The following is a 14286-nucleotide window of genomic DNA, read 5'->3' on the forward strand; positions in this document are numbered from 1 at the left end:
TATATTTTTTGCAGCCAAAGATGGAGAAGCTCTATACAGTCAGCAAAAAGAAGACCAGGACCTGACTGTGGCTTAGATCATGAACTCCTTATTGCCAAATTCAGACTTAAATGGAAGAAAGTAGGGAAAACCGCTAGCCCATTCAGGTATGACCTAAATCGAATCCCTTATGATTATACAGTGGAAGTGAGAAATAGATTTAAGGGACTAGATCTGCTAGATAGAGTGACTGATGAACTATGGACAGAGGCTCTTGACATTGTACAGGAGATGGGATCAAGACCATTCCCATGGAAAAGAAATGCAAAAAAGCAAAATGGCTGTCTGGGGAGGCCTTACAAATAGCTGTGAAAAGAAAAGAAGTGAAAAGCAAAGGAGAAAAGGAAAGATATAAGCATCTGAATGCAGAGTTCCAAAGAATAGCAAGAAGAGATAAGAAAGCCCTCTTCAGCGATCAATGCAAAGAAATAGAGGAAAACAACAGAATGGGAAAGACTAGAGATCTCTTCAAGAAAATTAGAGATACCAAGGGAAAATTTCATGCAAAGATGGGCTCGATAAAGGACAGAAATGGTATGAACCTAACAGAAGCAGAAGATATTAAGAAGAGGTGGCAAGACTACACAGAAGAACTGTACAAAAAATATCTTCACGACCAAGATAATCACGATGGTATGATCACTCACCTAGAGCCAGATATCCTGGAATGTGAAGTCAAATGGGCCTTAGAAAGCATCACTATGGACAAAGCTAGTGGAGGTGATGGAAATCCAGTTGAGCTATTTCAAATCCTGAAAGATGGTGCTGTGAAAGTGCTGCACTCAATATGCCAGCAAATTTGGAAAACTCAGCAGTGGCCACAGGACTGGAAAAGGTCAGATTTCATTCCAATCCCAAAGAAAGGCAATGCCACAGAATGCTCAAATCCCATAGACCATAAAGAAAAGTTTACATATCTTACTTCATGAAAATTTAGAAGTCCCATACGATAAAAGACACCATAAATACAGTTTTCAAAAAGTAAAAGAATGGGGGAAAAATTACAAAGAAAAGTTATAATCAAGGATTATTATCCACAATATGTAAAGAACTTACATGAATCAATAAGAAAAAGATAACTTCATAGAAAAATAAACATAGATGACATATACATCACAGAGAACAAAACAAAGATAAACATAAATGGCCAATAAGCATGTTTTGAAAACTAAAAGTAATGTCTCCAATAATAGGAAAAGAGCTAAAAAAATTATAGTATATTCACATTACAGAATTTCATGAAGTCATGATTAGAAATGAGATGTATTTTTATTGAGTGAAAAAAGTAAGAACAATATGGATATGATCCCATAGATAAGAATACATACATACATATGCATGTCTGAAATGTACAGGAAAAAGTCTGAAAGAATGCATCCCAAGCTATTCTGGTTTTAGGAAAAGCAGTAGGATTGGGCAGGGAGGTGTGGCTATGTGAAATGGGATTTTTGCCTCTTATTCCATAGCTTTTCTAGTGTTGTAAATCTTTTACCATGAGCATACATTCATGTATTATGAATGCAATTCTGAAAGAGATTTTAAAAGAGCAGAAAATATATGGAAGCCACTTACAAAATTCTTGATATTTGGCATTAGTAATAACCAGAATCAAACAGAAAAGATGAGAAAATCTCTGAATCATACAGAAACAGATCTAAGTGACACCCTATGTCACCATACTTTGATTACTCTACATTTTTGTGGACCTTGAGCTGTAATTTAACTTTAAAACAAAATGTATATAATCATCATCTCCTAGGCTCTAACATTAGGGGAGTTTCTTCAGGTGCAAGTAGATCCCCTTACTGGGTTTGATAAAAATAGAGGGCACGAAGACAAGAGGCTTGGTGGGCTCTACTGTCATCTGGAAGCGGAGCAGAATCAACGCAACAATCACCTTTATCTCAGTTATGGCAAAATTCTGCCCAATGCAGTTCCTGCAGACACAAAGAGAAAGAGAGACTTGAAGCACTGATACTTCTTCTGACGCTTTAATAAGATACTGGAAAAACAAGTCTGCTGTTAACAATACATTTGCACATGAAATCCCATACCAGCTTTTGGACTTTGGACTTACCTTGTTCCCTGTAAGAATGTGAGCTGGAAGGTTCAAGTTGATGCCCTTCTGAAACAAGGTGGCACTTGGAGCGGCACACAGAATTGTTCCTCCCTCCACCCACCCCTCCACCCGCCGTGAAGTAGTTCTAATGTATAATAAAACATGATGACCATAGTTGGTAACACACTGTATTGTAGAACTGAAATTTGCTAAGAAAGAAGAACTCAAATGTCCTCTCACAGACAAAAAGGGACAGGTACGTAAGCTGAAGAATATGCTAAGGAACTACATGGGAAGGACTCTTCTCACAGTGTCTATCAAATCATCATGATGCATATATCAAGTGTCTTACCATTTAAGAGTCTAATATAAAGATGAAATAAATGGTTTTTCTGAAAAAGAATCATCTCATTTTTATTGGGAGTGAACCTGCATTGAACCCATGAGCAACAGCTTGCCTTGCTGTTTAGCCTTCTGAGCCATGGCTGTATAGGATGCCATACAAAGGGTGTTGTCCTTCGTGAAACTAATTGACACTTTCAGTGGCTCAAACAGGCACTAAGGTCTACCTCATGGTCAGGTGAGAAGATAAGTTTCCATAGAAGAATTTATAGAGCTGGGGGGCTGAAGCGAGAAGGCTGTTCCCAGGTAAACATTTTTATGTGTTTTTAAAAACTTCAAATAGTCCTCACCTTAGTCCAGATGAGAATGGTAAGTAAGCATGGGAGTGTCTTTTATTATTTTCCTGGGAGAACCTCAAGGGGTCAAAGACCTGAAACGAGAGGGTAACCCCACGACCATCCAAAACACCATTAACACATTTCTGAAGCTACTGCTTAGCACTGATCAACAGAAATATCCATGCACCACATATGGAATTTCAAATGTTCTGGTATCCACATTTTTACAAGGGGTAAAGAATTTTATAGTATAATTTATTTAACAGAAAATATGATCATTCCAACATGAATTCATATACATAATTACTTCAAGAAAATATTTCCTATTTTTTGTACTACAGTTGCAAAATTTTACTTTCCCAGCACATCTCAGTTCTAACCAGCCACATTTCAAGCGCTCCACACCACATGTGGTTAATGGCTACCACCCTGGACAGCACAACTCTAGATGGGCTGACCTTGTCTGGTCTCCCAGGTGATTAGTCTGCTACTCAGACTAGGAAAGAGGAAAGCAGAAATACCATGGCCAGTGGTAGGATTTTCACTTTGAAGGTACAAGTACATCTACTTAGAAGTCAAGCCAAGATGACCTATGTGATCAGTTGTCCAACTTCCCATTACACGTAACAGGTTTGAAACTAGCAGCATATAAAAAAGGAAGTATCTGCACATGTTGAAGAGACTCAGGTATGCTACAAACCTTCTTTTTGCCTCTTCAGATCCTTTCTCCTCCCTTTCCCACCTTGCTCTGGGCTCCAAACTGACCCACGGGGTTTCCTGTTGGGTTTGACCAACAAAAGGCATTGCAAGGAAATCTGGAGAGTGGGACAGTCATACCTGTGGGTTTTCCCAGACGTCAGGGTTGTGGTGGAGACCCCAGATACTGAGAACCACGGTCATTCCTGAGAAAGGAAGGAAATAAAAGAGACTGCAGAAAAAAGAGCAAGTTGTGAGCTCCTTTTATACTGCTCTTCAGTAAACTTTTTTTTTTTTGAAGAGAAAGACTTCGTTCCTGGCAGAGTTCTGTGGGCTGTAGCTGATGCCAGCAGTGAAGGACCCATAAAAAGATGGGGTTTGGTGGGACCTTAGTTTTCAAATCAATGATCTATTTAATACCTGATTCTATCTTAAGGCGCTCTTGGTATCACGTCAAAATGATAGCCTATGTTATGTTCTCCACTATCCCTAGAAATTGTTTATACATCTATTCATGGACTATAAAGTATCCAGACACAACAGCTTAGGTACATTTAGGAACAGAATTGTACTTCCACTGTGCAGATCCAATGACGAGTTTCTGTTGGTGCAGGTCATACAGGGAAGTAGGGAATTTTGGCAAATGTTCATGTAGTATGAGGATTTTTTAAATGACAGAAGAAACAAAAATAAATAAAATTTAAAAAACAAAAAAGGAAAAAAGACAGAGGTGAGATAATTTGAGGATTATTTGGTTATCAGAAATAATTTTGGTAAAGTAATTCTAGATCTGTCAACAAAGGGACAGTAAGTGACAGGCTGTTGGTACTGATACAAGCAATCCTGTTGGCTTGTTCCTAAGGGCAAGAGTTGACTGAACACTGAAGCAAATTAAGTGGAGGGTATCTCATGTGATCTCTCTGCCTCCCACTTGCCCTGCTCAATGCAATTTGGGATCCCCCAGTGGGTTTTTGGCTACACCAGAAGTATCTGAAAGTGCTCTCTAAACTGCAAAACACATATAAGTGTCTGCTAAGAGCATGTTCCAAAGTGAAAAAGATGAGATAATCTATTTGAAGGCTCTATGTAAACTTTTAAGTGCTGCATACTTACTAGGGTAATATTACTATGATGATGAAGACAAAGACTCTCTTTGGGTCTTCTAGATAAAGATAAAAGTGTTCGTCTCCCATGAAGTCTTGCCTGGTCTCAAATGCAGCCAAGCCAGGATTATCTTAGAAACAACATCCCATAATGGAAGAAACCCTGAGTTGGGATTCTGGTGATATAGGTTCTGTTCATAGCTTTGCTTCAAATGACTATATACCTTTGGGAAAGTCTCAGAAACCCACATTTGGTCAAGGCATTACCCACTGAGAACCTAACAGGTGCCCAACCCTAAGCCAGCTATCCTGAGGTTTGTCTTTTGACTCTTCCAAGAGTTGAGAATCCCTCTGGTCTTTTTCACTGTGGTCCCCAGGATTCAGTGATCTTTAGAAACTGCTTAGGAAAAGAATGCAAAGACCTGCAGGCAAAGAGCGTCCATCTGGAAAGGTAATGGGCTTGCTGAGTTCTCTGGAAATGGACGCGGCTGGAGGTGCGATGCGGAGTGACTCCTTAATGCACATTGTAGTGTATGACATCTCACTCAGTTGGTCCCTGTGAGTACAAGAGAGGGAACACAGGGAACTCAGACTCCATATTCAGTTTGTAAATACTGACATATTTTTCTATTCAACCTTTGCTCTTGGTCAAAGACCTTTTACCCATTGGTTTATGTAACAGAATGTTAAAAAGGAACACTTTCTGCCTCAGGATCAGCTGAGGTCCCAGAGGACAAGGATCCATACAGATGCCACACATCCTCACCTTGAATGTGGAGAAAAGGGAGGGAACCTCCTACACTTTGGTGGGAATGCAGACTGGCGTAGGGCGTAGCCACTGTGGCAAACAGTATGGAGGTTCCTCAAAGAACTGAAAGCAAAGCTACCATACACTCTTGCAGTCTCCCTCCTGGGTATATATCTGGAGAAAACTCTTATTTGGAAAGATACATGCACCCCGATGTTCAAAGCAGCATTATTTACAAGAACCAAGTTATGCAAGCAACCTAAATATCCCTCAACAGACGAGTGGATAAAGAAGATGTGCTATATATACAGAATGGAGTACTACTCAGTCATAAAAAGAATGAAACAATTTGCAGCAACATGGATGGATCTGGAGATCATGCTAAGTGAAGCAAGTCAGAAAGAGAAAGACAAATATTATATGATATCACTTACATGTGAAATTCAAAATATGATATAAATGAACTTATTTCCAAAACGGAAACAGACTCACAGTCAAAGAAAACAAATTTATGATTGTGCATGCTAAGTTGCTTCAGTCGTGTCGTTCTTTGTGACCCTACAGACTGTGACCCAATAGGCTCCTCTGTCCAAGGGATTCTCCAGGCAAGAACACTGGAGTTGGTTGCTGTGCCCACCTCCAGGGCATCTTCCTGGCACAGAGATCAAACCTGCTTCTCTTTACCTCTCCTGCACTGGCAGGTGGGTTCTTTACCGCTAGCACCATCAAAGAAAACAAAGTTACGGTTACCACAGGGGTTAAGTGAGGAGAAGAACATTAAAAAGTACAGTCACTTTGTTGTACACCAAAAACTAACACAACATTATAAATTAATTTTACTTGAAAAAAACTCCAAATATCCTCATAATAAAGTGAAGCACTAAACTACCGGTAAAGGATTTGCTGAGAAGATTCCTGAAAATGTTTTGCAACATTCAGCTCATATAAATCAAGGAATGGCTAAGAAATGAAGAGAGGAGGCCTCCAAGTTTTGAGAGGGAAAAAAGATCCTTCCAAAGAACTGCTGGAATGCTGGAGTGCTGTGGAGAATGCTGGAGAGGGGTTTCCCTTCATATTTAGCAAAGAGGGGATTAAAGAAGATCACAGTAGATGTTCTGACATGTGCTCCTTAGAGACTGGGAGGAACAGAACTAACACGGAAGGCCGTAACTCACAACAGACAGAGAGGCAGGGAAAGGAGCAGGGACAAAGCAAGAACCCTGCAGTGAGTCCTATGGGCCAGTGAACCAGGAAGAAGGACAGCTTCTGAACCAGCTTGAAGAATACTCTAAGGACGAAAATTTCTTTGCCCCATGAATCATCATCATAAAGCCCCAGTGAGAGAATCTCCAAAAACCTCACTGAGAGTAAAAGGAAGCACCAAGTTTAAAGGGTAAGACGGCAACAGTACCAGCTGCCTTTCTCCTCACCCTTTCTCCCTCTTGGGACCATTTCTGGAAGGGTCGGTAAGCAGAAGCCAACAACAACCCCCTCTTTATTTTCTTGGGCTCCAAAATCACTGTAGAGGGTGACTGCAGCCATGAAATTAAAAGATGCTTGCTCCTTGGAATAAAAGTTATGATCAACCGAGACAGCATATTAAAAAGCAGAGACCTTACTTTGCCAACAAATGTCCATCTAGTCAAGCTATGGTTTTTTCCAGTAGTCATGTATAGATGTGAGAACTGGACTATAAAGAAAGCTGAGTGCTGAAGAATTGACACTTTTGAACTATGATATTGGAGAAGACTCTTAAGAGTCCCTTGGACTGCAAGGAGATTCAACCAGCCCATCCTAAAGGAAATCAGTCCTGAATATTCATTGGAAGGACTGATGCTGAAACTGAAACTCCAATATTCTGGCCACCTGATGTGAAGAACTGACTCATTGGAAAAGACCCTGATGCTGGGAAAGATGGAAGGCAGGAAGAGAAGGGGACGACAGATGGCTGGATGGCATCACTGACTCAATGGACATGAGTTTGAGCAAGTTCTGGGAATTGATGATGGACAGGGAGGCCTGCTGTGCTGCAGTCCATGGGGTCGCAAAGAGTCGGACATGACTGAGCAACTGAACTGAACTGAACTGACTGACAACTGCTTCACCCACCTCTGGCTTCCAGACCAGAGAAGTACTGAATTGGAATAGATGGAGATGCTCCAAGTGGATAACAATTTGAAGTTTTTATTATTATACTGGACCAGACAGCTTTATTATTGAAATGAGACTGCTCTTGTGATTTAAATGGATGGGAACACTATGAGATTCACTCACAGTTTCACCCCAGTGATGAAAAGTACTTCAGACGGTAAAGCGTCTGCCTACAATGTGGGAGACCCGGGTTCGATCCCTGGGTTGGGAAGATCCTCTGGAGAAGGAAATGGCAACTCACTCCAGTACTCTTGCCTGGAAAACCCCATGGATGGAGGAGCCTGGTAGGCTACAATCTATGGGGTCGAAAAGAGTTGGACACGACTGAGCGACTTCACCTCACCTCATACAAGTTTGAGGTATTAGCGGGAGAAGAGTAAATTTTTATTTGATCATAGATAGTCAGGTTGGTTCAGTAAAATGACAGCCTACATTTGGTCTTTTTGCTTTAGGTATTTTTATTTGTTTTTCTGATTATTTAGCAGGCTTTGGCCATTCATTAATGTGAAAATTTAATTTTGAACTCTTTCCTCCTCGAGCTCATAATAAGAAGAGGAATTCTGCTTAGCCTAGCACTTTTCATACTTAAGAAAAATAATGCTGTCCATCTCAGCCCTGGTGCAAAAAGATGAGAGGCCTTTTAACCCAATGCAGAAATAGGTTGACAAGGAGGCAAATGGAGATGTTGAACAACTTTCTAACTTTTTCAGAAATTTGCTCTTTGCGGTGTGGTTTTATTAGAATTATAAATTTTTGGACTGTTCTGTACAAATTTCATTAAATGCAATGAAAGTCCATTTTTTATTCTCTATAATATGGTTGCCATTTCTCTCATTAAAATAAATGGTAGCAAAGAGATCCTATGGAGTTTGTTTTATCACCTGGCAAAGATTTTCTTATAGTTTTCACATTTCACATAGGCCAAACAAGAATAAGAAGGTCGATATTTGAGTTGTGTATATACATCTACCCTAATTGAGGTTAAAATATCTGATTAATATTGGGAGGTGAGATACACTGTTTCTAAATTCAGTGAATGAATAAAAACTTACTAGTCAACACTGCATCTTGTGCTATATAGATTAGACCTTTGACTTATGGTAGGAAATGACTGGTGTTTCATTATAAAAAGTAAGATCTCTGCTTCAGTTCAGTTCAGTTGCTCAGTCGTGTTTGACTCTTTGCGACTCCATGAACTGCAGCACTCCAGGCCTTCCTGTCCATCACCAGTTCCCGGAGTCTACCCAAACCCATGTCCATCGAGTCGGTAATGCCCTCCAACCATCTCATCCTCTGTCGTCCCCTTCTCCTCCTGCCCTCAATCTTTTCCAGCATCAGGGTCTTTTCCAATGAGTCAGCTCTTTGCATCAGGTGGCCAAAGTATTGGAGTTTCAGCTTCAACATCAGTCCTTCCAATGAACACCCAGGGCTGATCTCCTTTAGGATTGACTGGTTGGATCTCCTTGCAGTCCAAGGGACTCTCAAGAGTCTTCTCCAACACCACAGTTCAAAAGCATCAATTCTTTGGCTCTGCTATATCTATATAAATTCATATTTTCCTTTACAAATGTTCTAATTGAGCTGACTTTTGCATTTGAAACATGGTGTTTTCCCTCTAGTCACTGGGCTGGGTTGTTAGCATCTTTTTCTTTGATCAACAAAACAAATACAATGGCAGCATTTTCCTTGCAAACAATGTATCTGAGGAGCAAATCTATAACCTGGGTTTCACTAACAGAAAGATGTGCTCAAAGTCTAGCCAAATGGAATCGAAGTTTTCCACCTGACTAACTCCTACCTATCCTATAAGAGGCAGCTTAAGTGTCAGATCTCCCAGTAAATCTTCCTGAGCCTCCCATGCCAGATTAGGTGCTGGTCTTCTAAATCTCTGTGGTCACGAATGTATATCTCTCTCTTTACCCTCACTATGTTATACTGCAATCAACCATATGGGGATCAGACTTTCCTGGTGGTGCTGTGGATAAAGCATCTGCCTGCCAATGCAGGGGATGTGGGTTTGATCCCTGGTTCAGGAAGATTCCATATGCCATGGATATGGAAGGTTTCATAAGCCCATGTGCGTCACAACGACTGAGCCAGTTCTCCAGAGCCTGCGAGCAGCAACTACCGAAGTCAGCCCAGCTCAATGAAGAGTAGCCCCTGCTTGCTTCTACAGAAAGTCCATGAATAGCAAAGAAGACCTAGTGTAGCCAAAAGTAAATAAATAAATATTAAAAAAAAATATGGGGGCCAGTCTTCTGTACTAGAGTATGAGCTGATTGAGGGCAGAACCCACATCAAATATGGCACCTTTTTATAGTGGCTCAGTACTTAAAGCTTCCCTAGTAGCTCAGCTGGTAAAGAATCTGCCTGCAATGTGGGAGACCTGAGTTCGATCCCTGGGCTGGGAAGATCCCCTGGACTGTATAGTCCATGGGGTTGCAAAGAGTTGGACACGACAGAGCGACTTTCAGTCTCACTTTCAGTACTTCAGTGGTACACACTGTACTTGAGTTTAACACATGTGGGCTGAATATGTTTATTACTTTGTTCTAAGTCCAAAGTCCATCCTGAGACGTGAACAAGGGGATGGGAGAGAACCTCTCCATGAGGTTTAGAAACACAGATGTTCACACTCAGGTCTTTCAGAAGCACAGACTCATTGGAGTCCTACTATTCAAACTGTGTATGCAAATCTAGGACAATCATATCCCCATTTCCAAAGCACCAGGGCCTGAGTGAAAGAAAGAAATAGGACCTTTTACACACACACTGACTAAAAAAACAATGAAATACAAAACTTATGGATAAGTGAATATAAAAGAGAAGGGATAATTTTGGGCCTTCTAGAAAAAGAGAACAATAGTAGCCTGCCTCTTCTACTCATATATATATATATATATATATATATGAAACACTATGATTACCAAGAGGAAAGAATAAAGCAAAATCCCAGGAGGAAAACATGGAGCAAATGTTTATAGATGCAGATCTTACCAGGTAATGGAAGATCCATCCCCCAGGATGGATCTGATCTCCTCCCGGCATCTCTCCTGATGCTCAGGGTACAGAGCTAGGTGGTAGAGGAGCCAGGAAATGCCTGCTAATACAGAGTCATGCCCTGCCAACATGAATGTGTTCACCTCGGACCATAGGTCTGCATCTGTGAAGCTATCATTTTCAGCCTAGAAAGAATAGTAGAGATACTTTTATGCAGTGTCAGTTTACAGATGTTTGAAGCCCCAATCAAAACAATGGTTTTAGGGGGAAAAACTGGCTATCAAATAAGAGTTTTCATTTTTATGCAGTTTAACAAATATATACTTTGAGTCATGTTTTGCCCAGGGCATAAAGGAGAACCAAAGACAGATAAGCAGGCCCCTGCAATGAGTTCCTGCAATCATTTTGTCAGATTTATCCAGACTTTTCAGCATCTCTTCCTCATTGTTTTATCAGCTTAATCTGATTCATTTTCCCGTGTTTCCCTGAACCACCATGTATCTTTATGATAATCACTAAATCCTGCTGAATTTGTAAAAAATTTAGTCTTATCTGACTCCCTCTAGTGACAGAATTGTAGAATTCAGTTTTTAATCTCAAATTGTGCAGCACCAACCATCAATTCAAAAGTACTGTTAAATTTAGTTGATCAGTATTGCTTTTGTCTTCCCTCCTCCCACTCATCTAACTACCCACACAATTAACTAGATACATAAGCAGGCTCAAAATTTGAAAGATTTTGTTTTCTGTCTTCCCTCCTCCCTCTCTTCTAACTACCCATGCAATTAATTAGATACATGAGTAGGCTCAGAATTTGAAAGACTTACCTGAGCAGAAAGGACAATATCCAGGAAGTCCCGGTACTTCCTCTTCTGAGTGTTATCCTGCTTATTCTCATCCTTGAGGGAATTCCTTCTATTCTTGACTATCTTGTCTAGGGTAGAATAAATATTCCCCATTACCAAAGTGACAGAAAAGTCAATCAAAGTAAAATAAATCACAGAACAAGCCATGACCCCCCCCCCCCCCCGGGTAGTTTCAAATCATATCTAATTTCCTGAAGTTAGAGTGAGTACATTACATTTAAATAGATTTAACTTATGCATGGGGGGCTTCCCTGGTGGCTCAGATGGTAAAGAACCCATCTGCAATGCAGGAGACCCAGGTTCAATCCCAGGTCAGGAAGATCCCCCCTGGAGAAGGGAACGACTACTCATTCCAGTATTCTTGCCTGGTGAATCCCATAGACAGAGGAGCCTGGTGGGCTACAGTGCATGGGGTCACAAAGAGTTGAACATGACTGAATAACACTTAATTTATGCAGATGTGTATTTTCCCATCAAATGACAATTTTGTTCAAAGTTCCAAAGACAAACACAACAGATGAAAATATACTTTATATAACTAAGTAGGCAATATAATTAAAAAATTAAAAATGTAGGTGCAGAGTACATCATGAGAAACACTGGACTGGAAGAAACACAAGTTTCAATCAATTAGAAATTGCTGGGAGAAATATCAATAACCTCAGATATGCAGATGACACCACCCTTATGGTAGAAAGTGAAGAGGAGCTAAAAAGCCTCTTGATGAAAGTGAAAGAGGAGAGCGAAAAAGTTGGCCTAAAGCTCAACATTCAGAAAACAAAGATCATGGCATCTGGTCCCATCATTTCATGGGAAATAGATGGGGAAACAGTGGAAACAGTGTCAGACTTTATTTTTTTGGACTCCAGAATCACTGCAGATGGTAACGGCAGCCATGAAATTAAAAGATGCTTACTCCTTAGAAGAAAAGTTATGACCAACCTAGATAGCATATTCAAAAGCAGAGACATTACTTTGCCGACTAAGGTCCGTCTAGTCAAGGCTACAGTTTTTCCTGTGGTCGTGTATGGATGTGAGAGTTGGACAGTGAAGAAGGCTGAGCACTGAAGAATTGATGCTTTTGAACTGTGGTGTTGGAGAAGATTCTTGAGAGTCCCTTGGACTGCAAGGAGATCCAACCAGTCCATTCTGAAGGAGATCAGACCTGGGATTTCTTTGGAAGGAATGATGCTAAAGCTGAAACTCCCGTACTCTGGACACCTCATGAGAAGAGTTGACTCATTGGAAAAAAACTCTGATGCTGGGAGGGACTGGGGGCAGGAGGAGAAGGGGACGACTGAGGATGAGATGGCTGGATGGCATCACGGACTCGATGGACATGAGTCTGAGTGAACTCCGGGAGATGGTGATGAACAGGGAGGCCTGGTGTGCTGTGATTCATGGGTTCGCAAAGAGTCGGAAACGACTGAGCGACTGAACTGAACTGAACTGAACTGAACTGAAGTAACCAATCGTTCTTTTCTTTCTCAGTCTAATCTCTCATTTTCATGGAAAAATTATCACATGAAATGGAATGAAAAGAAAAAGACCAGCAAAGAAATGCCAACCTATATATAACTGAAGGGGCTGAAAGGAAAAAAATATTGGATAGAGTGTTTAAAATTATAATCCAAGAAAACTTTCTGGAAATAAGAGAAAAATTAAATCTACACATTAAAGGGCTCATACTATGTCTGGAAAAATTGGAACAGAATAACCAATCCACATATATATTTCTCCTAATAAAACTACTTGACATTAAAGGCAGAGAAAAGGAAATTCTCAGAGATTCTAGACAAAAATATCAAATGACTTTTAATGATGATGAATTAAGCCAGCATCATACTTCTCAAGAACAATAAAAAAAAAATCAAGGCAAGGTTAAAGTATTTAGGAAAAACTCAAGGAAACAAAGTATGAGGCAAAATTTTTATCCAGTAAAACTATCCTTCACGTATCAAGTCTTCCAAATAACTGTTATAAACTTATATGAACTCAGAAGCCCATCTTGAGGAATCTATAGTGGATGAGTTTCATCCAACCAAGAAATTACTGGAAAAACTTTATTAAAATAACTGAGGTGGGCCTTTCAAAGATTTAATTCTAGATATCAGAATAAAATAAGGCTAAAGATGTGGACAGAATAGTAACACATAAGCATTAAAAGTGAAAATAATGCTACTAAAAATAGGAGGAGTAGGGAGGGAAAAAGCGGCTTAAAATTCAACATTCAAAAAACTAAGATCATGGCATCCAGTCCCATTACTTCATGGCAAACAGATGGGGAAATAATGGAAACAGTGATAGACTTTATTTTCTTGAGCTCCAAAATCAATGCAGATGGTGACTGCAGCCATGAAATTGAAAGATACTTGCTCCTTGGAAGAAAAGCTATGACATACCTAGACAGCATGTTAAAAAGCAGAGATATTACTTTGCCAACAAAGACCCATATAGTTAAAGCTATGTTTTTTCCAGTAGTCATGTATGGATGTGAGACTTGGACCATAAAGAAGGCTGAGTGCCAAATAATTTGTGTTTTTGAACTGTGGTGTTGGAGAAGACTTTTGAGAGTCCCTTGGACTGCAAGGAGATCAAACTAGTCAATCCTAAAGGAAATCAATCCTGAATATTCACTGGAAGGACTGATGCCGAAGCTGAAGCTCCAATACTTTGGCCACCTGATGCGAAGAGCCAACTCATTAGAAAAGACCCTGATGCTGGGAAAGACTGACGGCAGGAGGAGAAGGGATGACAGAGGACAAGATGATTGGATGGCATCACTGACTCAATGCACATGAATTTGAGCAAGCTCAGGGAGATGGTGAAGGACAGGGAAGCCTGGTGTGCCGGAGTCCATGGAGTCCATGTGCAGAGTCGGGCACGACTGAGTGACTGAACAACAAATATCAACGATCACTTTAAACATCAATGGTTACTACAC

The 14286-nt window shown here is 40.3% G+C and overlaps 1 protein-coding gene across 1 annotated transcript in view; it reads right to left on the reverse strand.

Moving 5' to 3' along the window:
• Positions 1-1289: 1289 nt before the first annotated feature.
• LOC120856187 (cytochrome P450 4X1) overlaps positions 1290-14286 on the reverse strand; it is a 53797-nt gene continuing 40800 nt past the window's right edge. Inside the window, exons 7-12 of the mRNA XM_040231232.1 lie at positions 11304-11410; positions 10474-10661; positions 5000-5133; positions 3616-3680; positions 2791-2870; positions 1290-1976 (exon numbers count right to left, since the gene is read on the reverse strand). Of these exons, the coding sequence (XP_040087166.1) occupies positions 1808-1976; positions 2791-2870; positions 3616-3680; positions 5000-5133; positions 10474-10661; positions 11304-11410 (743 nt within the window). The 3' untranslated portion in view covers positions 1290-1807. The remainder of the gene's footprint in view (positions 1977-2790; positions 2871-3615; positions 3681-4999; positions 5134-10473; positions 10662-11303; positions 11411-14286) is intronic.

The sequence above is a fragment of the Oryx dammah genome, unplaced genomic scaffold (genome assembly GCF_014754425.2).
Source record: "Oryx dammah isolate SB20612 unplaced genomic scaffold, SCBI_Odam_1.1 HiC_scaffold_28, whole genome shotgun sequence".
NCBI classification, from domain to species: Eukaryota; Metazoa; Chordata; class Mammalia; order Artiodactyla; family Bovidae; genus Oryx; species Oryx dammah.